Here is a 21167-nt window from a genome sequence, read left to right as displayed (position 1 = left end):
GAATAAAAAGAAGCTAGCCACTAAAGACCACATACTGTTTGATTCGCATGTATACAAAAGGTCCAGAATAGGCAAATTCACAGTCAGAGTAGATTAGTGGTTGCCAAGGGTTGGGTGGCAGGCGGCAGGGAGGGAAGTGACTGTAAAAGGATATGAGATTTCTTTTCAGGGTGATGAAAATATTCTAAAGTTTACTGTGATAGTGACTGCAACAACTCTGCAACTATACTAAAAAGCACTTAAAAATTTTTTTTTCTTTACTATTTATTTATTTTTGAGACAGAGAGAGACAGAGCATGAGTGGGGAGGGGCAGAGAGAGAGGGAGACACAGAATCCAAAGCAGGCTCCAGGCTCTGAGCTGTCAGCACAGAGCCTGATGCGGGGCTTGAAGTCGTCTACTGCAAAATCATGACCTGAGCCACCCAGGCACCCCTAACAATCACTTTAAGTAAGTGAACTGTATCGTATGTGAGTTATTATCTCAAAACTGTTACCAAAAATTTCACACAAATATAGGACTTCATAGAGTTGCATGGTATGTTGCTTACCAAGATAATCAAAATCTTATGGAAACCAGAAAGATTATTCAGATAGCTAAGAATAATAGTAACATTTTGGTCTAATCTTGTATTACTTACATGAGTTGAAATACTATTAATTTGAGGGATGGTTATAAGAAGTATATTATTTTCTATAATGGAATATTAAGCAAGTACTTTAGTAAGTGTCTTGAGGACAGTATTGTAAAAAGACAAATGGTCACTAAGAATATGTTATAATATTTACTTGAAATTATTTTTAAGTGAATAGGTAATATAGGCTCATGGTCAAAAATAATTATTTAACAGTATGAATTTATGTTGAAAATAAGTCTCCTTTATTCTTATACTTTTCCTCTACTTCTCTACCTAAAAGTAATGACTATTACCATTATTTTACATATTCTTTCAGAGATGTTCTAATGTACACAGGTATACACACACACACAAAGAGTAACACACACTCTCTTCTGCATCTTGGTTTATTATTATTTAATAGGTTTCTTATGTGGTTCTACATTAGTACACGTGGGTCCACCTCTTTCTACATTCTGTATGAAGGTACCATAATTTATTTAAACAGTCCACAATTAAAGGACATTTAGACCTTCTTTTTTTTTTGCCGCCATGCTACTGCATTGGCTATATATATACATACATACATACATACACACATACATATGTATACATACATACATACATACATACATACACACACACACACATCATTGTGATCATGCAAATTCACCTTGGGACAAATTTTTACAAGTGACATTATAAAAGGTACACATTTACACTTTAATAGATTATTACCACACTTCATTCAAAGAGGTTGTAGCAATTTATACTGTTCAAGAGAACCTGGTTTTACAATACCCATGTCAACATAGTATCAAATTCCCTGATCTCTGCAAATCTGACAGGTGAAAATGAATTATCTTCATCAATTTTGATTTTATTTTATTATGAGTGAAGTTTAAGCATTTGAAAAAAGATTTAAGGCTCTACATTTCTTTTTCTGTGCACTCTCTTCACCTATTTTTCCCATTTTTCCACTGGGTTTCCCCCCCCCCCTTAATGATTTAGTGGGGATTTTCACCTACTTAGAAAATTGACCATTTATAGGTGTGGCAAATATTTTTCAGTTTCGAATCTGAATGTTCCCGTTTTGTTGTCATGCAGAAGCTCTCTACTTATTGATATGTAGCAAAGTGTATTACTTTTACAATTTCTGGCTTCTAAATCAATTAACTTTAATATAAGGAGTTAGGAAGAAATTTAAGATTCTACTCCAGATACCAACCAAGTTGTTCCAATGCCATTTTCTGAACCCACCTGATTTGAAATGCACCCTTTTATAATACACCAAATTCTCACACATATTTGACTCTATCTTGTTCCACTGCACTGACTATTCTTATATTAGGCAGGACTAGCTCCTCCCTGTTCCCCATCAATCTAGTTGTTATTTTTTTCTCAATATTTTACTATTATTCTATTTTTCCAGACACTCAAGTCATCTTTTTATCTCTGTTAGTATTTCAAGTTTTCTTCATAATAGAGCTTTCACATTTCTTGCCAAGTTTACTTCTAGTTCTTTTATTCTTTTTGTGGCTCACATAATATTTTGAATTCCATTCCATTTTCTAATTAGCTGTTATTTGAAAAGTGCTCATGAAATTTCTGATGTTGCTTATGACATAAGATACCAATAGTCAGGATGCAAAATTCTACACTACGGCATATCAACTATATAAAGAATGCCCAGAAGCAGGCATGGGGGAAAAAAAATCTATCAGTGTCCTAAAAGACAGAAAATATTTACCCAGTTTAAAATACAGTGCTATTCTGACTGACAATTATTCTGACTCATTCACAGAGGAAGTGAAGGTAAATATTTTGGAAATCAGTATTCTCATACATTAAAAAAAAAAATCTGGAAACAAACAAAAGAATCTATTCTCATTACTCCCCACTGCTAAAGGAGATCTGGCACTAATTTGTTGCCTGATCACTAATGGAGAGCATATGATTTTCAAGGCTACAATGAGAAGGAGCATTCTATAAAGGACAAATATAGCAGAGTAAAAGATCAACAATTCTAAAATGTTATATTCGTAACTTAAAAACACATATGCATCCTCATATGTTTTCTTTTTTCAAATAAGAATCCTTGAGAATGAGAGACTGAAGGTCACGATGGTTACTAAGTGATCACTGCGAGTAACATCTCTACCTTTGAAACTTCTGGACCAGGGATCATTATAAGATATAAAGAAAGCTTTTTATTCTTTAAAGGCTTCTTTTCAATATATTTTTTTATTAGATACTAAACATTTTAATTAGATGCTAAACAATGCTAAACAAGATAAATTAGAAAATAAATCACACACACGTCTAAAGATAAAACAAAAACTAACCTGTGGTATAAACGCATTTATTGTGCTCAAGAGCAGTGTCATCATTATGGATATATCTGAGTATCATCATTCTGTTGCATTTCCCTTTCCCTCCTCCTACTTTCACGTATCTCTATTCCTTTACTATCTCGTGCTTATTATCTACTTGGGTCCCTCAACCTTTCCCTGACTCAAGGGATCTTATCAAACTTATCCCTGTGTATATCATAAATAAATCTGACTCAGAATACACTAAATACACATGAAATATTATGTAAAACAAATTAATGGTCCCTTAAAAAAGAACTGAAAGATTAAACACTCTTAAAGGGTTTATTTATCCCTGCCATTTTACATACTTGGCAACTAATGTCAAACAGCAGTAAGTACATTAAGAATTATCTTTCCTCCATCAGAAGTTGGACAAATAATCTCTAAAGTTAAAGCCATTATGTTTACAAAAACTGAATAATCAGGGCATCAGTTCCCTCATCTATAAAATGGAATCAGTTAAAAAGGAATACAGGGTTGGACTTAGATCAGATGTTTTCAGTGTTCCCAGCACAAAGATTCAGAGTGAGGGGGTAAGGGATGAGAGAGTGGACTATCCTTATAATCTTCAAAATTACCTTTAACACATCTGATTCTTACAATATACAAATTATTTACTTAAAAATGAGATCATAGCTCAAAGTATACTTCCTAGTAGAGTGGGAGAGTTAATAAAGATAGATCTTACGCTCTAATTCAAAGCAACATTATTATAAAGTGAATGTTGCCAGGGCTAAGAAACCCCTGAATTGGCCCCAACACAAGGGGTTGGGGGATGGGGGAATTTATGAATTTTAAAGTGCCTGTGAGTCTCTGGAAACCGTTTTTAAAGGAGAGATCATCCACGATAGTTACTCCAAAGTGCTACAACCTACGCAACCAAAGCATTTGTTTAAAAAATTTGTTTGCATATGGCACTATAAAGCTAAAGTTGCTTTCTGGAAGGATAAAGGTATTGAAGAAATATACTAAATAAAAGGCAAGTATCAGTGTTTGAAGACAGCAGTGGAAATTGAAACATGGGAGTTGTACAACAGAGGTAAAAAAAAAAATCATCCAATTAAAGCTTTAATGGAGTCTCAGGTGACATTTACTTGCAAAACTGAACAGGTTAAAATTATCTTTATATATTAGTCTAAATATTATGAAAAAAAAAGTCCTAGTTTTATTACACTGTATTTTTCATAATGCTTGGCACAGTTTCCATAACAATCTTTAACTTACTTTCCAAACCATGTTGCGGTTTGTTTTTTTGTCCTATCACTTCCGTAGCCAGACTTCCTTTAAAGAGCAATTTGTTCATATTTATTGCTTCTACTTCCTTTCCCACCTTCAAATCAATGACTCTTCAGGTCATGCAGTATGGTTTTCCATCCTACCACAACACTTAAATTTAACTTTCCAGTATCATCAGTAAACTTCATGTTGTTAATTCCAAAGTCACTCTTCAATTCTTTTCTCTGAAGATTTTAGCAATGTTTCTTACAATACATTCTCTTCCTTTGGTTTCTGTATTGCCACATTTTGATGGCTCACCTAACTATCACACTTCCAGAGGTTATTTCAGAGGTCAATTTCAGTGGGCAATTCTCCCTTATCTAAAACTGGGTTAGGGGTATCTCTCCAACATGTTCCCACAGTATCATGTCCTACTAAAGTGCTTACCATTCTTTCTGAATATGTCATTTTACTTTTCTATCTAGCTAACCTATAAATTACATGAGGCAGGCATTATGCCTTGATTCTCCATTGTGTTTCTAACACTTAGAATAGTGCCTCGTGTGTTGAAAAAAATGAGTAAGTAAATAGCAGGCCTTCTAGTTACAAGTGTAAGCAAAATTTACTATGCAAATCTCCAGTCATGGTTTTTATTCTAATTTGTTGAGACAGTTAGACAATACCAAGGGCACTGAGAAAGTTATAAGGGATATTTGTAAGCAGCTAGTTTCAGTACTCAAATTACATTTAAGATTTAAACTACAGAAGATCTGGTTATGCAGAGCAGGAAGAGAAATGCCAGGAAATAAGGAAACCCTGAATGATCTGGGACAAATTCCTTGGGTTTCAGTATTATTTCACAGAAACTTTTATGAACCATACAAGTATCAACTGGTAAAGAGAATCTGTTAGAGACCAATAATAAAATGGTCAAAACATGAATTTAATGTATTTTTAATATTAATGTTGTTTGTTTTTTTAAATGCTCAAATTAAGGTTGTGATTTAAAGAAGGAAATTCTACAATCCTCAGAATAGTAGAGACTTGAAAAAATATCTTATCCAACTCATGTGAAAGATAAAAAGAACTCCAACCCAGTGAGATTTAATAATTTACTATGTAAAGTCAAATAGTTAGCATTAGAGCTATGATCTAACTTGAGAACTTGGAAATTCAACTCAACACCTTACCTACGAAATTATTTCCATTCTCTGTTCTATTTCTCTAAGAGCACTTAATTACTTTCTTTTAAAACCTCTTTTCTAAGCACTTGTACATGTGCACAAATTAGTTCCCTTCAAATGGGCCTCTACAGAGATACATAGAAATCTCAGAGAAAAACAATGAAAAACCTTCAATATGTTAAAATATGTAATATTGTTGACAAAGACTTTGTATATAGTAATTATTAGGAAGAGTTTGAATAAGGTAGTTATTTTTATAGAATTAAATTATTTCTTAGATATCTTAAAACATCTTAGAGGTGAATTCCAAGAGACTAACTACATTTATGCCACAAATATTATTTTTCTATGGTTACTAATAAAGTAAGGACTTCATACAAAGATTATGTTTAAGCCTAAAATTCTTTACTAGACATGCCAAAATAAATCACCTAAATTCAATAGGTTTTAAGAGGGATACTTTTACTGAAGAGAAACATCAATTAATTGGTCCTAGTGTCTGCTCCAACTCTGTTACCACTTGCTATATTTAAGAATCTCCATTAGAATGGATCTGCATAAATGAAAATCTTTGGTTATGAAAAATCCTGAAAGCTCCATAGTAAAATGCTATTAAAGATATTTTATAAGTGTTTTGGATATTTTTAAATGTTAGTTTTAAATCTGTTTTATTTTGGATGAAAAATTATTCTATTCACTGCCCACCTATTGAACAATTCTCCCATGATAGTAAAATGAACTCAGAATAGATTTAGGTATGTAATGACAACCTGGACAAGTTGCTGCTTAAAAAGCAAACAGGGAAGGAAGGGGAAAGAACAAGCTCTATTCTTCCTCTTCCTTTCCTTTATCCTTAATATTCTGATAGGTTACTGTTTTACTACAATACAATCCCAAACTCCCAGATCTCCCTTTGTTTAAATAATGAAAGTTGATTTACCCTCTGAAACTAAGAGTCAGTGCTGGCCTTAAACTACCAGATACTCACCGAGTTAGGGTAGTTCAAGTAGCAGATCTGACAAGGCATATCCTGTGCTGATGACCTTGTATTCATCTGGCGTGTTCGAGACTTTTTACTTGGATTAATTACATGACACTCAGCAAAGAGCTTCTCCAGGTTTCCATCAAAGTACCTGCATTATTTAAACAGAAAGGATGAGAGCCCAGCAATAGCACACTGTTAGAGCTCTCCAAAAACCTGATTTTCTATAGGGAACAGAAATGAACTGAATTAAAATAAACCCAAATCATAACCTTTTTTTGCTCAGAGGAAATGAGGTATATGGCTACAAACTGTAGCAAAAAAAAAAAAAAAAAAAAATTCATATATATATATATATATATATATATATATATATATATATATATATATGAAAGCAGTTTGAGCTTTTGTTGCTGTTTTGGTCTTTGTTATTATCCTGGAAGGTTAGGCTATTACTATTTTAATAGTACTACAAGTAAAACTTAAGAATGAAAGTTGTTACTATCTCTGATGGTACCTTATAAAGAGTAGTGGTATTTTTAAAAGGCTAGGTTGTATTTTATACAAGTAATTTTATTAATAATTTTAGTTACACCAACTTAAATATATTAGCAAGTAAACTATCTGCAAAGCATATCTTACCCCACAAATCATTTACATGTGTCTCATTCTACAAAATATATTTGCTTTCTAATTAGTCTCTTAAAGTAATTTTTAACTAACTAGCAAAGGGGTGGAAGGAGGAAACAAAAAACTATACCTTAAAATGTTTTTATATCAAATAATCTATATATTAGCCTTTCATACAGGTTTCAACAGGTTTCTAAATATACCTAAGTAGCTCACCATCTAGTATCAAGAGCACAGAATGCCAAGTATGATTTATAGAGCTTCAAGTGAACTGCAGATTTCTTTTTTTTTTTTTTAATGTTTATTTATTTTTGAGACAGAGAGAGACAGAGCATGAGCAGGGGAGGGGCAGAGAGAGAGGGAGACACAGAATCCGAAGCAGGCTCCAGGCTGTGAGCTGTCAGCACAGAGCCCGACGCGGGGCTCGAACCCACGAACTGTGAGATCATGACCTGAGCCGAAGTCGGACGCTTAACCGACTGAGCCACCCAGGCGCCCCTGCAGATTTCTTAACAGAAGACAGTGGCAAATACTTAGCACAGTATTTCCCATTAATCCAGATGAGACATGGTTGCTGGCCTCCCAAAATATCTTAATATTCTAAAGGGACAAGCAATAGATACAAAAAAACTGCAATCTGTAAATCAATATAACTAATGAAAAATCTGGTCAATTACTTTTTAGCTTATAAAGCCTAGGTGTCAATAACTACAGTGTTCTTTACATACAAACAGGAGTCTCTCAAGTTAAAAAATAAGTGATACTCAAAAGAGATTTCTATTTTTTTAAATGCAGGTCTTGTTCAAGCTTTGTGTCAAAGCACTTGCTATGGAAAGTAAATCCAGGAAATCACTCAAATGAGAACAAATCACTCTCCTTAGACTAATAAATATCTTTTTATAAATACTTTGACTACAGTATGTTTCACTAAAATGATCAAATTATTAATCAAAATGTCCATACATTATAAAAGGGGAACTCATATAAAGTTAAAGCTGTTAATGATGATTTACCTAATCAAAATATATAGAGCAGAAAATAAAATGCTTTCCTACTAATTACTTCTGAGAAAACCTAAGATATCAAGTTTTATCTCAAAAGCAGAAAGCATATGAAGCTAACACTAAATATGAACAGGTAAACCAATTAAACACATTGTCAGAAAAAATATTCATGCTCACATTAAGAGACAAACTTCTGCCATCCAAACTTGACTACATGAAATGACTAACTCCTAACACTTTGGTGATCATTCTAAACAGCAATCTCTGCATACACAGACGTGTCTGTAATTTCATATAAATAAAATCTACTCCAGATTTATAACCTTCAGTAAACAATATGTTAAGACATCTTTGTCAATGAACATTGTTTTTCATTGTTGCATAATATTCCACTGTAGCTATAACTATAATTTACCTAACCAGCCTTATACTAGGGACAGTTAGATGTTCCACATAAGTAATTCTACTTTAAAACCTTGGCCCATCTGATAGGGAAAGAAATATCTAGACTTAACTTACATTTCTTTATCAGTGAGGCTGAACATATTTTATTTTTCTATGAAGATCTTACCATTAATTTATGAGTTCAGTGTATCAACAGGAAGAACAACCCTTTGTCTCCTGCATTGCCTTCTTCCTCCAGTTTCTAACTTGCCCTCAACTTGTTTAATGGTGTTTAATTGCCACTTTTAATTTTTATGTAGGCATACTGACCATACAATCTTGTTGTGGGTTCTGGATTTCATATCAAGCTTTGCAAGATCCCTAAACCTAAAGATTATAAAAATTCATCCATGACTTATTTAGGCTTAAACTGTTTCCATTAAAACTGTTGATTCACAAGGAAATTTTTTGTAGTAAGGAATCAAGCAGGGATTCCATTTCATTTAAATTAAAATGGGTATTTACTGAAGGGTGTTTCAACTACCCTAAACACTTCCTCCTACCTGTAGGTCTCAACTTAACCCTCAGTTTCTCCCCACTGCAAACCCCCAAATTAGGTAAGGTTCCCTGTATAACATCCTCACGGAACTCTGTACTCCTGCACAACACTTATCACATGACCAACTCCATAATCATTTATGCTTTCTCTGCCAAGATGTAAATCCCATCAGTACTATTTTATTACTACTGTAGCACCTGTGTCTAGAAGAATATTATAATCACTCGATTGCTTTTTAAAGAGTAACTGACTTAGAGTAACTTCTTAAAGATAATCCATATAACAAATTTGAATTTCTTTGCTTTAGGCATTACTTTTTTTTAATTTAAGTTTATTTATTTTGAGAGAGTGAGCAAGCGGGGGAAGGGGCACAGAGGGAGAGAGAGAATCCAGCAGGCTCCATGCTGCAGCACAGAGCCCAAGATGGGGCTTGAACTTACAAACTCTAAGATCATGACCTGAGCCAAAACCAAGAGTTGGATGCTTAACCAACTAAGCCACCCAGGTGCCCCTGCTTTAAATGTATTTCTTAAAGAAAGACTATAAGCTTTTTGATACATTGTAGGAGCCTTCAGAGAATTTTCAAATACTGCCCAGGTAAGCAGAATGGAAAGGTGAAGAATCCATTCATACTGTTGGACATAGTGGTCCTAGAAATCTTTTTCTTTTACTTAAGTTCCATTTTATACGAAATGTAACATTTTAAAAATTGGCTTCTTTTTGTTTCTATTTTTACTGATTACATGGTCTACAACGACTCTGTAATGGTTATCTGGAAAATACTGAAATCTAATTTATTTTCACTAAATGTAACTTAAAATCTGTACTTAGGCCTATTTTTTAAAAATTTCTTTCTTTTTTCTTTTTAAGAGAGCGAGGTGTGTGTGTGTGCAAGCAGGGGAGGTGCAGAGGGAGAGGGAGAAATTCCCAAGTGGGCTGGACACTGCCAGCACGGAACCCAACGCGGAGCCCAATCCCACAAACCTGGGATTATGACCTAAGCCAAAATCAAGAGTCGGGATGCTCAATCGACTGAGCCATCTAAGGGCACACCAAGCCTATTTCTTCAGTTGTCAACTTTAAATATATTGAGTGTCGTTAATATGACCTGACACATAACCCTCTGGGGTTTTGTTTGGAAATTCCTGGAGCTTTTCCTAGTTGATTATCATTTTATGTAATTGTTTCACTAATTACATTATTTTTATATTATATAACTTTTCTTTCAAGATAATAAAAACTTTTTTGTTCCTTAACCTGATTAACCTGATTACCTAATTACTTACACATAACTCAAATGCTCACTTTGGCCAAAATCTGCCCCCCATCTCCCAATATTCTTTATATTGACAATATCCATTTCCCTCTGATACCTGCTGTTATCAAAGTCCGTGGTCAAAATAATTTTTCTCATTTTATAACTCAAATCCTTTTTTTTTTTTTTTCTTAAGTTTACTTATTTTTGAGACAGAGAGAGACAGAGCATGAACGGGGGAGGGTCAGAGAGAGAGGGAGACACAGAATCGGAAGCAGGCTCCAGGCTCTGAGCCATCAGCCCAGAGCCCGACGCGGGGCTCGAACCCACGGACTGTGAGATCGTGACCTGAGCTGAAGTCGGACGCTTAACCGACTGAGCCACCCAGGCACCCCTCAAATCCTTTTTCACCTAGCATATATGTAATTTTGTTTTCTTTCTTCTTTCTTGAAATCTATTCGTTCTATGGGCTTTATCTTAGCTTTCAGGTTTTTTTTTTGAAATGCCATTTAGGCCTCAATTACTTCAAGATTCTTTTTAGTTATTAAGACTGTGTCCTGGTGGATTTGTACCCAGTCTTTGTTAATTTGTCCTCCTGTCTACCATCTGCTAATTCCTTCTTTGTCCTTTTCCTGTCGTGTGTAGCTCTATTTGCCATAGTGTCTGCTCTGTTTCTTGCTGTTCCCAATGTGATTTCAAGTTCTGCGGGATTATTACGTGTCCTTTTTTTCTTACTTTCCTCAGCTTCCTTTTTATCTTGTTCTGTTGTTTTATCAATTCATCTTTGATCCTTCATCTCACAGAGTCTATGTGTATTTTAATTTCCTTAAGAGAACAGAGAAGCTTCTTTTTTTTTAATTAAAAAAATTTTTTTAAATCTTTATTTTTAACACAGAGACAGATCATGAATGGGGGAAGGGCAGAGAGAGAGAGAGAGAGAGAGAGAAACACAGAATGTGAATCAACCTCCAGGCTCTGAGCTGTCAGCATAGATCCCAATGTGGGGCCTGAACTCACCAACAGTAAGTTCATGATCTGAGCCAAAGTCAGACGCTCAACCAACTGAGCCACCCAGGCGCCCCTTAAATTTTTTTTAATGTTTATTTATTTTTGAGAGCGAGAGATAGAGCGCAAGTGGGGGAGGGGCAGAGAGAGAGAGGGAGACACAGAATCTGAAGCAGGCTCCAGGCTCTGGGCTGTCAGTATGGACACCTGATGTGGGGCTAGAACTCACGAACCGTGAGATCATGACCTGAGCCGAAGTCACACATTTAACCGACTGAGCCACCGAGGCATCCTACTTCTTCTTTCTAATTTTGATTGTTTTATTGTTTTATTAAGGACTACGTGCTCAAGAGTATGGGTGGATTCTTAACTCCCATTTAGCTGGTCACTATTGCTAGTATGCCAGCTTTTACATACATCTTCCCTCATGTAAAACAGGCCAAAATGAAAAGAGACTGACTGATTCAGGGTGAAGTACTGCAGCTCAGGTATCTTGTTTAATCAGTTAACACGTATTTCTGTCTGCTTCAATGACTTTACCAAACAGCTGCAAAGCTTATCCTAGGACATTGCTTCCCTCTTTTCCTGCAACTCCTGCCACCCACCCTTTTGAGAAAACCATTCATGTGATGAAAATAAGAATGGAAGTGAAAATAAAAATAAGAATAGCCATGTGGTTTTTCCTCTGGTGCAGGCCCTCCTCGGTCAGGAAGAGCACAATTAAGAGTATCCCCACCTTCTCTCTCACATGGCCTAGATTTCTCCAGATTAAGATTGTTAGAAGGGCAACTGGAGAGGTTTCTCAGCAGAGATTTTTAAATCCTCTTTTCTCTCTAGGATTCTTTCTGTTCATTCAGTGTATTTACAGAAATATAGTTAAGCAAACTCGCACTTTCCAGACAGAATACCTAGATCTTAAATTTTTCATTTTACTTGACTTCTAGACAGAAATATAGCAAACAATTTGAATTAAATTTCAAGGTGCTAACAGTTACAGCCTAAGAACTATGTCTGATTGTGGGGAGAGGAGACATGCTGATAGGGTACATAGCTGGAAATTGTTGCTTTTTGAATTTTCAATGATGGTGGCATCATTGTTTGCCATTTCAATATTTAATTTTGCCATTAGGGGTTTATCTTAAAAGCCCCTACAGCTGCACATTTCATAAATAGACCACTGTTGAAGAACTTATTTTCACAACAGAATCAGAAAAGCAAAAAGGTTAAGTTAATTTAAAGTTATACGGTGGGCTTTTCTATTGCATATTTTTAGGCTGTTAAAGTTCAATCCTTACAGGTTTTTTAATGCTTCCAATACATATTTATAACAAGTCAATTATCTTATTGCTGTTAAGTCTGAGAGGGAACGAAAGTACACACATATATGATAATGTACACAAATACATTATATATATATATATACACACACACACACACACATATCCATCCATGTATAAATATGCATATACACACACTTTTACTTCTAAATAACCAAATCATTTTGCTTCAGTATTTTCATGTGGCATTTTATGGGTACCAGACTTCAATTTCAAAAGGCGACAGAACAGTCACAATTACTCTGTACCTTAATTAACTATAGTTCTCATAAATCAAAAAAGGTCTGTGACGCCAACATCTCTTCTAGGAATTACAATTTCAACTATTCTTTGGGTCCCATTAACCTGCTTCTAATGGTGTCAGTTTTCCAATTTTAGAAAAAGTATACTTAGACAAAAGGTCAAAGGAGCAAAGGAATAGCTTAAGTTTGTTTAAATCATATGGATGGATAAGAACTGTTATCATATTAATGAAAAGCAAAAATAATCGTTGGGCATGGAAAGGAGTCTCAGAACAGTAAAACTGAACCACAGTAAATAGACTAGGAGAGGCGGCTTTCCCACATATAGACATTAGTTTCAGAAACTCATATTCCATAGAAAGAAACCAGTAGATGCAGTACAGTATGGTACTATAGACATGCTATTAAGAAATATTGAAGCAAACAGTTCTCACTTAACTGTAGATGTGTTACTTCTATAAAAATTTAAATTTAAAAAAGGGCTCTTAAAGTAGAATGTGGTTTTTAAAGGTATTCTTTCAAAAGAAGGACTAAAATCGGAACATAAGATGACTGGCACACATATGAAACTCTACTAGCTAAAAAACTAAAACTTAGGGATAGAACGGGATGGACTGAAGAATAGAAAATCTTTTCTTCTAAGGAAGACTTTTGGCCCTCATAAGAAAACAAATCTAATGAGGACTTATACATGTCTATAAGAACTTGCTTTAACAGTTTTGTCATTTGGGGTGCCTGGGTGGCTCAGTTGATTAAGTGTCCAACTTCAGCTCAGGTCACGATCTCATGGCTCTTGAGTTTGAGCCCCCGCATCAGGCTCTGCGCTGACAACTCAGAGCCTGAAGCCTGCTTCAGATTCTGTGTCTCCCTCTCTCTCTGCCCCTCCCCTACTTGTGCCTGCACTCTTTCTCTCAAAAAAAAAAAAAAAAAAAAAAAAAAAATTAAAAAAAAAACTTTTGTGATTTGGGGTGCATGGGTGGCTCAGTCAGTTAAGCATCTGACTTTGGCTCAGTTCATGATCTCACAGTTCATGAGTCTCATGGTTCTGTCAGCACAGAGACCATTTCAGATCCTCTGTCATACCATGCCCCAGCCCCTCCCCTGCTCACATGCATGCACATGCGTGCTCACACTCTCTCAAAAATAAACATTAATTAAAATTCTTTTTCAGTTTTGTGGGTTTTTTTCTGCTAATCTAAAAATAAGTTTAGTTCTCATTGTAATATTAATGTGTTACATGTGGTTTAAAGCTGAATAAACATACTGGTCATGTATTTTTTTAAAATACTTTTTGAGACTTCTAAGACTGTTCTCCCACTGGGGAAAAACACCCTAACAAAAAAAAAAAAAAAAAGCATGATCCTGAGCTTGCTTACTGTTCAACAAAAAAACCACTCTGACAAAGAAGCTACTAAATAAGTTGCAGTACAAAAATCTCATTTTTTATTTAAATTCCAGTTAGTCAACATACAGTGTAGTATTAGTTTCAGGTGTACAGTATAGTGATTCAACAATTCCAAACATCACTTGGTGTTCATCACAAGCATACTCCTTAATCCCCATCTCCTATTTAAATTTTTTTTTTTTAACGTTTATTTATTTTTGAGACAGAGAGAGACACAGCATGAACGGGGGAGGGGCAGAGAGAGAGGGAAACACAGAATCGGAAGCAGGCTCCAGGCTCTGAGCCATCAGCCCAGAGCCCGACGCGGGGCTAGAACTCACGGACCGCGAGATCGTGACTTGAGCCGAAGTCGGACGCTTAACCAACTGAGCCACCCAGGCGCCGCCCCCCCATCTCCTATTTAACCCGTACCTGCCTCACCTCCCCTCTGGAAACCACCAGTTTGTTCTATGTAGTTAAGTCATTTTGCGGTTTGCCTTTCTTTTTTTCCCTTTGCTTGTTTGTTTTATTTCTTAATTCCTTAGATGAGTAAAATCATACGTTAATTGTCTTTCTCTGACTTACTTTGCTTAGCATAATACTCTCTAGAGCTCTAACCATATTGTTGCAAATGGCAAGGTTTCATTCTTCTTTATATTACTGCATAATTTTTGAGAAACTTTCTGCCATTTGTTCCCTCATCCTTTATGCTTTCTGGTTCTGACCCATGATGAAAGCAAGTATATTAAGAAACGAACTTCAGTGAAACAGATGTACGATAACTCTAGTCTTAAATTCGCACAATTGTAACAGAAACACAATAATCTATGCCATCTTCCCCAAAGGCTCCCATCTCCACTTATTACAGACAAATTTAAATATACAAAAGTCAAAAAAGAAGAGTAAATTGAACTCCCACATACCCATCATCCAGCTTTAACTATCAACAACATTTTGCTAAAGACTGTTATGAAGAATAAAATTTTGTTCTCACATGATTTATTTTTTTCTTAGATTTTATTTTTAAGTAAAATCTAAATTCGGTGAGGGGCTTAAACTCATGACCCAAAGATCAAGAGTCACATGCTCTACTAAGCCTGCCATATGCCTCACTCTCATATGAACTTTTAAGGTAGATCTGAAACTATGCCTGACATTTTAAGAAGGTAATGATTATTCCCTTCACAGGTAGCTGTCCACATTCTCTGGCTCAATTAGGAGTATTTCAATTTACCAAATTCTTCTAACCCAAAGCCCCTGGAACTTCAAGAATGTTACAGTATCCAAAACTTTATAACTGATTTACATGTTTATTCGCTGTACCCCTCCACCGGAGGAAAAGTTGCAAAGCTTTTATTATTTTCTCAAAAGAGACTATGGCCCCCAAAAATGACAAGAACCAGTATCATTATTTTTTTTAAACTATTTTTTACTTCTGAGAAAACAAAGACAGTGGCTTCTGTGCCCTCTGTCCAAATATGTGCATGCAAGGGAAGTGTCTACAGCCTCTACTCAGTGGTGCTTTCCTCCTGCTACACATGAGCAGCACAACTTAGATAAAATGAAATAAATTACTTGTGATTCATGCAATAGTGGATCTGATTCCAATTAAAGAGAAATATAAAAAATATATACAAAACATTTTGAATGATATTTTATAATTTTGCTCACAATGTTTCAATACATTTAATGCGAAGTCCTCAGGCTGTAAATGTTGAGAGCCTCTAGAACAAAAAAGTATATTTAAAATCCAACTATGCAGGGCGCCTGACTGGCTCAGTCAGAAGAGCATGCAGCTCTTAATCTCAGGGTTGTGAGTTTGAGCCCCACACTGGGTGTAGAGATTACTTAAAAATAAAATCTTTAGGGGTGCCTGGGTGGCTCAGTCGGTTAAGCGTTCGACTTTGGCTCAGTCATGATCTCACAGTTCATGGGTTCAAGCCCTGTGTTGGGGCCCTGGGCTGGGCCCTGTGCTAATAGGTCAGAGCCTGGAGCCAGCTTAGGATTCTGTGTCGTCTTCTCTCTCTCCTCCTCCTCCCCTGCTTGTTTGCTTGCTCGCTCACTCTCAAAAATAAACATACATTAAAAAAATAAAATCTTTAAGGGGAGCCTAGGTGGCTCAGTCAGTTAAGCATCCGAATTTGGCTCTGGTCATGATCTCATGGTTTGTGAGTTTAAGCCCCAATTCAGGCTCTCTGCTGTCAGCGCAGGGCCCACTTTGGATCCTCTGTCTCCCTCTCTCTCTACCCCTGCCCACTAGCTCTCTCAAAAATAAAAACATTTATAAAAAATAAAACCTTTAAAAACAAATAGAAAATAAATATAAGATCTAGCTATGCTAACACTAAAAGTAAGTCATCCAAATACAAAACAATAGGGTGCCTGGGTGGCTCAGTAGGTTACATGTGCTTTGGCTCAAGTCATGATCTGGCAGTTTGTGAGTTCAAGCCCCATGTTGGGCTCTGTGCTGCCAGTTCAGAGCCTGGAGCCTGCTTCGGATTCTGTGTTTCCTGCTCTCTCTCTGCCCCTCCTCTGCTCACGCTGTGTTCTCTCCCAAAAATAAACATTAAAAAAAAGGAAAAACAATATACAAGACAGTATATATGTAATATCCATTGTTACATAGTTCCTTTACATACTAAGCAACTATATTAGGAACTGTGCTGGTTTGTGGCAGTGTTAATGGCTCTGAAGGAAAAACATAGATAGTTACTTCAATCTGATATGCTAAGTATACAAGAGGTGGGAGGAGAATGCTAGGAAAGTATAGAAAATAGCAACTAACTTCAAGAAGTTAAAATGACTTAACAGTAAATGTGTTAAGAATTCAGAGATTAAGGGGATCCTAAGGGCATCATATAAATTGTATGTGATGTACAGAATTATACACAATGCCTGTGAGCACAACCTCAGAATGAAATATTATTGATGCTCTCTGAATCTGTATATAATACAGCTCTTGAGGAGACTGGGTCCTGAACAGTCAAAGGCAACCTAACAGAGTGTAGACGAATAAGTACAGACATATAGAATAGAGTGAGGGGCGCCTGGGTGGCTCAGTCGGTTAAGCATCCGACTTCAGCTCAGGGCATGATATCACGGTCCATGAGTTCAAGCCCCGCATCGGGCTCTGTGCTGACAGTTCAGAGCCTGGAGCCTGCTTCAGATTCTGTGTCTCCCTCTCTCTGACCCTCCCCATTCATGCTCTGTCTCTCTCTGTCTCAAAAATAAAAATAAATAAACATTAAAAAAAAAATTAGAATAGAGTGAAAAGTATGGAAGGTTTTTAAAAGTCAGTATAGCTTTGATGTGGTAAGAACCACAAAGGTAGTGGAGGTTGATAAAGTAAGTTCACATGGTCAAAGTTAAGTTTAGGACAGACATGACAGTAGAGCCTAGGAAAGCAGTTGAGAAAACTGTCTTGGAAATATGTTGATTTACTTGTAGGTAACCAAAGGTACTATTAATCCTAAAACAATCCAAAAACAAACTGGACCTTCCCTTTTAAGGTTGTTCTTTTTCCTATGTGCGTGTGTTTTAAAATTATTTTTATTGTGAGATAACACAATTCTAGAAAAGTGCATAAATATCCATGAGCAGCTTACAAACTTATAATGCAAAGACCACAACCCAGGACAAGAGCTAGAATAATGCAAATACTTCATAAACACTCCAAACATTCCTTCTCATTAACAAACTCCTCTTCACCGAGAGGTAATCATTATCCTGTTTTTCTTTATAGTTTTACTGCCTAAATATACATCCTTAAACAATATGGCCTAGATTTGCTGGTTTTTGAATTGCATATAAACAAATTCATATAGGAGGTAGGTATTTAGAGGTTTTCCTTTCACTTAATATGATAGTTTTGTGTTATATATATTTTTAATTTTAGAGAGAAAGAGTGAGAGAGAGAATCTTAAGAAGGCTCCACTCTCAGTATAGAGCCTGATGCAGGGCTTGATCCCACAACCCTGGGATCATGGCCTGAGAGCTGAAATCAGCCAAAATCATTCAACTGACTGAGCCACCCAGGCGCCCTTCAAGATGATGGTTTTTAAGATTCATCTATACAGTCACTTGTAGCTCTAATTCATTTATTTTTCATTGTTGAATAGTTATTATATAAATATACCATAATTATCCATGTATCTATAGGCATTTGCGTTGTTTGTAGGTAGGAGTTGTTATGAATAATGCTGCTATGAGCACAGTTATGACTTTCAATTTAGATGTGCATATTTCTTTCTATTGGGTATATACCTGGGAGTGGAATTACTGGGTCAAAGATATGTGTGTAAATACTAAGAGAAAAAAAATAATAAAATTTATTTTTACCATCTTTCTAAAATCATTTAACAACTTATCTGTAGATTCCTTTGGATTTGCTATATACGCAACTCATATCATCAGTGAATATGAACTGTTTATCATCTCCTTTACAACTGTGATACTTTTTTTATACTACTGGCTAGAATCTTCTTCAGTATTATGTAGAACAGAAGTGAAAATAATACATATTCATGTCTTGAACTCTATCTGAAAGGGAAATCTTTTCAACATTTCAGCATGAACTATGATATCTCAACAGGTATGTTTACAGATTTACTACATTGAGAAAGTTCTCTTTTCTGCCTAGTTTGCTAATGGCCTCTTTTTTTAAATCAAGAATGAGGGGTGCCTGGGTGGCTCAGTCAGTTAAGTGTCTGACTCTTGATTTCAGCTCAGTTCATGATCTCATGGTTTGTGAGATCAAGCCTGGTGCTGGGCTCTGAGCTGGCAGCACCAAGCCTGCTTGGGATTCTCTCCCTCTCTCTCTGCCCCCTCTCTCAAAATAAATGAGCTTTAAAAATAAATAAATAAGATCATGAATGATTACACTGATTTTTAGCAACTGCTCCTTTGCATCTATTGAGACTGTTTTTTTCCCATTAAAATTTGTTCAAGTGACCATATTGAATTGTTCCAGGTTAAACCAACCTAGGATTCCTGGGATCAACTGGAGTTGGCAAGGCTGGGTTATTATCCTTTTTATGTACTGCTGAATTCAATTTGCAAATATATGGGGTTTTATTTTTTGCATCTATGTAAATGAGAGAAACTGGCAAGTAATATTTCTTTGGGTTTTGGAATCAAGGTTGTGACAGCCTTAAGAAGGTGGGTAATCCTCATTTTGTTTTCTAGAAGAATACGAGGTTAGAGAATGTAAAGTTGGAGTTACTATTTCATTTAATGTTGGCAGAACTTCCAAATGTATCTATCTGGACTTACTGTTCTTCACAGAAAATTTCAGTTTATAGTTGATAGCCCATATAGGTTTTCTATTTATTTCTTATGTCAATTTCAGTAAACTGACATTTCTAAGCATTTATCCCTTTCAGTAAAATTTCAAATATTGACACAGTTATCTTATGAGGTTATAATTACTTTTAAATATCTGCAGGATTCAAAGTGACATTTTTTTAATGTTTATTTTTGAGAGAGAGAAAGAGAGAGAGAGAGCATGCGCGCTAGCGAGAGCGAGCATGCAAATGGGGTAAGGACAGAGAGAGAGTGAGACAGAGGATTCGAAGTGAGCTCTGCACTGACAACAGAGAGCCTAACACAGGGCTCAAGCTCATGAACCAGGAGATCATGACCTGAGCCAAAGTTGCACTCTTAACCAACTGAACCACCCAGGCACACCCTAAAGGGACATTCTTTTTCATTTCTGATATTAGTTATTTGTGCCTTTTTCTTCATTAATCTCAACAAGGTGTCAATGTTGTCAGGTTTTTTTTTTTTAATCTTTTGGTTTGATCCCCTTTACTATAGGTTTCTTTTCTATTTTATTAAATTCTGCTCTGTGTTATTTCTTCTTGTAATTTCTCTAAATTTATTATGTTGCTTGTTTTCTATCTTGATACATCTAGCTCATTACTTGAGACTCGATATGAAAGCTTAGTTCACTGCTTTCCTTATATATGCATTTAAGGTTATACACTCTACTCTTGAGCACAACTTAGGCTGCATTCCCCAATTTTTCCCCTTAATATTCAAACAGCTGATTAAATAACAATTATTAATATTCAAAACTTCAACACTGACAGAACTTAAAATGTTGACTTAAAAAAATACAAAGGCTGGGGCGCCTGGGTGGCGCAGTCGGTTAAGCGTCCGACTTCAGCCAGGTCACGATCTCGCGGTCCGTGAGTTCGAGCCCCGCATCGGGCTCTGAGCTGATGGCTCGGAGCCTGGAGCCTGTTTCCGATTCTGTGTCTCCCTCTCTCTCTGCCCCTCCCCCGTTCATGCTCTGTCTCTCTCTGTCCCAAAAATAAATAAAAACGTTGAAAAAAAAAATTTTAAAAAAAAAAACACAAAGGCTAGTTACAACATAAAGGTGTTTATATTAATTAAAAGATAGTACTGTTTATGAAAATATTTTCCATGAACACAGTATTCTAAATTGGCATTTACTATCTTTCAACATACTGAGGTATCCATCTTACTATCACTTCCACTGTTGCTGTTAAGAAGTCAGCTGTCCTCTCAAAGAATACATAATAGGGGCGCCTGGGTGGCTCAGTCGGTTGAGCGGCTGCCTTCGGCTCAGGTCACGATCTGGCGGTCCGCGAGTTCGAGCCCCACGTCGGGCTCTGGGCTGATGGCTCGGAGCCTGCTTCTGATTCTGTGTCTCCCTCTCTCTCTGCCCCTCCCCTGCTTGCTCTCTGTCTCTGTCTCTCTCTCAAAAATAATAAACATTAAAAAAAAAATTAAAAAAAATACATAATGTATGCTTTCTATATTTTTTCTCTATATACATTATATATACACAAATCTTTGCTTTTTGAAAGTAATCTCCCTTGTATCTTATTGCTTTTATGATTATCTATTTTTGCTGTTGTTTCTATAGTTGTACTATGATGTTTTAAAACGTGCATTTCCCCCCACCCAAAATATGGATTTTTTACCATATTTCATGAAATCTAAAATGTTTTGGTGCTGAAATTTTGT

At 35.9% G+C, this 21167-nt stretch overlaps 1 protein-coding gene across 1 annotated transcript in view; it reads right to left on the bottom strand.

Moving 5' to 3' along the window:
* The window catches only part of ARIH1 (ariadne RBR E3 ubiquitin protein ligase 1), a 126332-nt gene that overhangs the window by 44218 nt on the left and 60947 nt on the right, over positions 1-21167 (bottom strand). The window contains exon 3 of the mRNA XM_025919083.2: positions 6381-6525. Coding sequence (XP_025774868.1) covers positions 6381-6525 — 145 coding nt within the window. The remainder of the gene's footprint in view (positions 1-6380; positions 6526-21167) is intronic.

This window comes from Puma concolor, chromosome B3 (genome assembly GCF_028749965.1).
Source record: "Puma concolor isolate L17-30 chromosome B3, mPumCon1.1.hap2, whole genome shotgun sequence".
NCBI classification, from domain to species: Eukaryota; Metazoa; Chordata; class Mammalia; order Carnivora; family Felidae; genus Puma; species Puma concolor.
The sequence above is the reverse complement of the archived record's forward strand: the minus strand, read 5'-3'. Positions and strand labels throughout refer to the sequence as shown.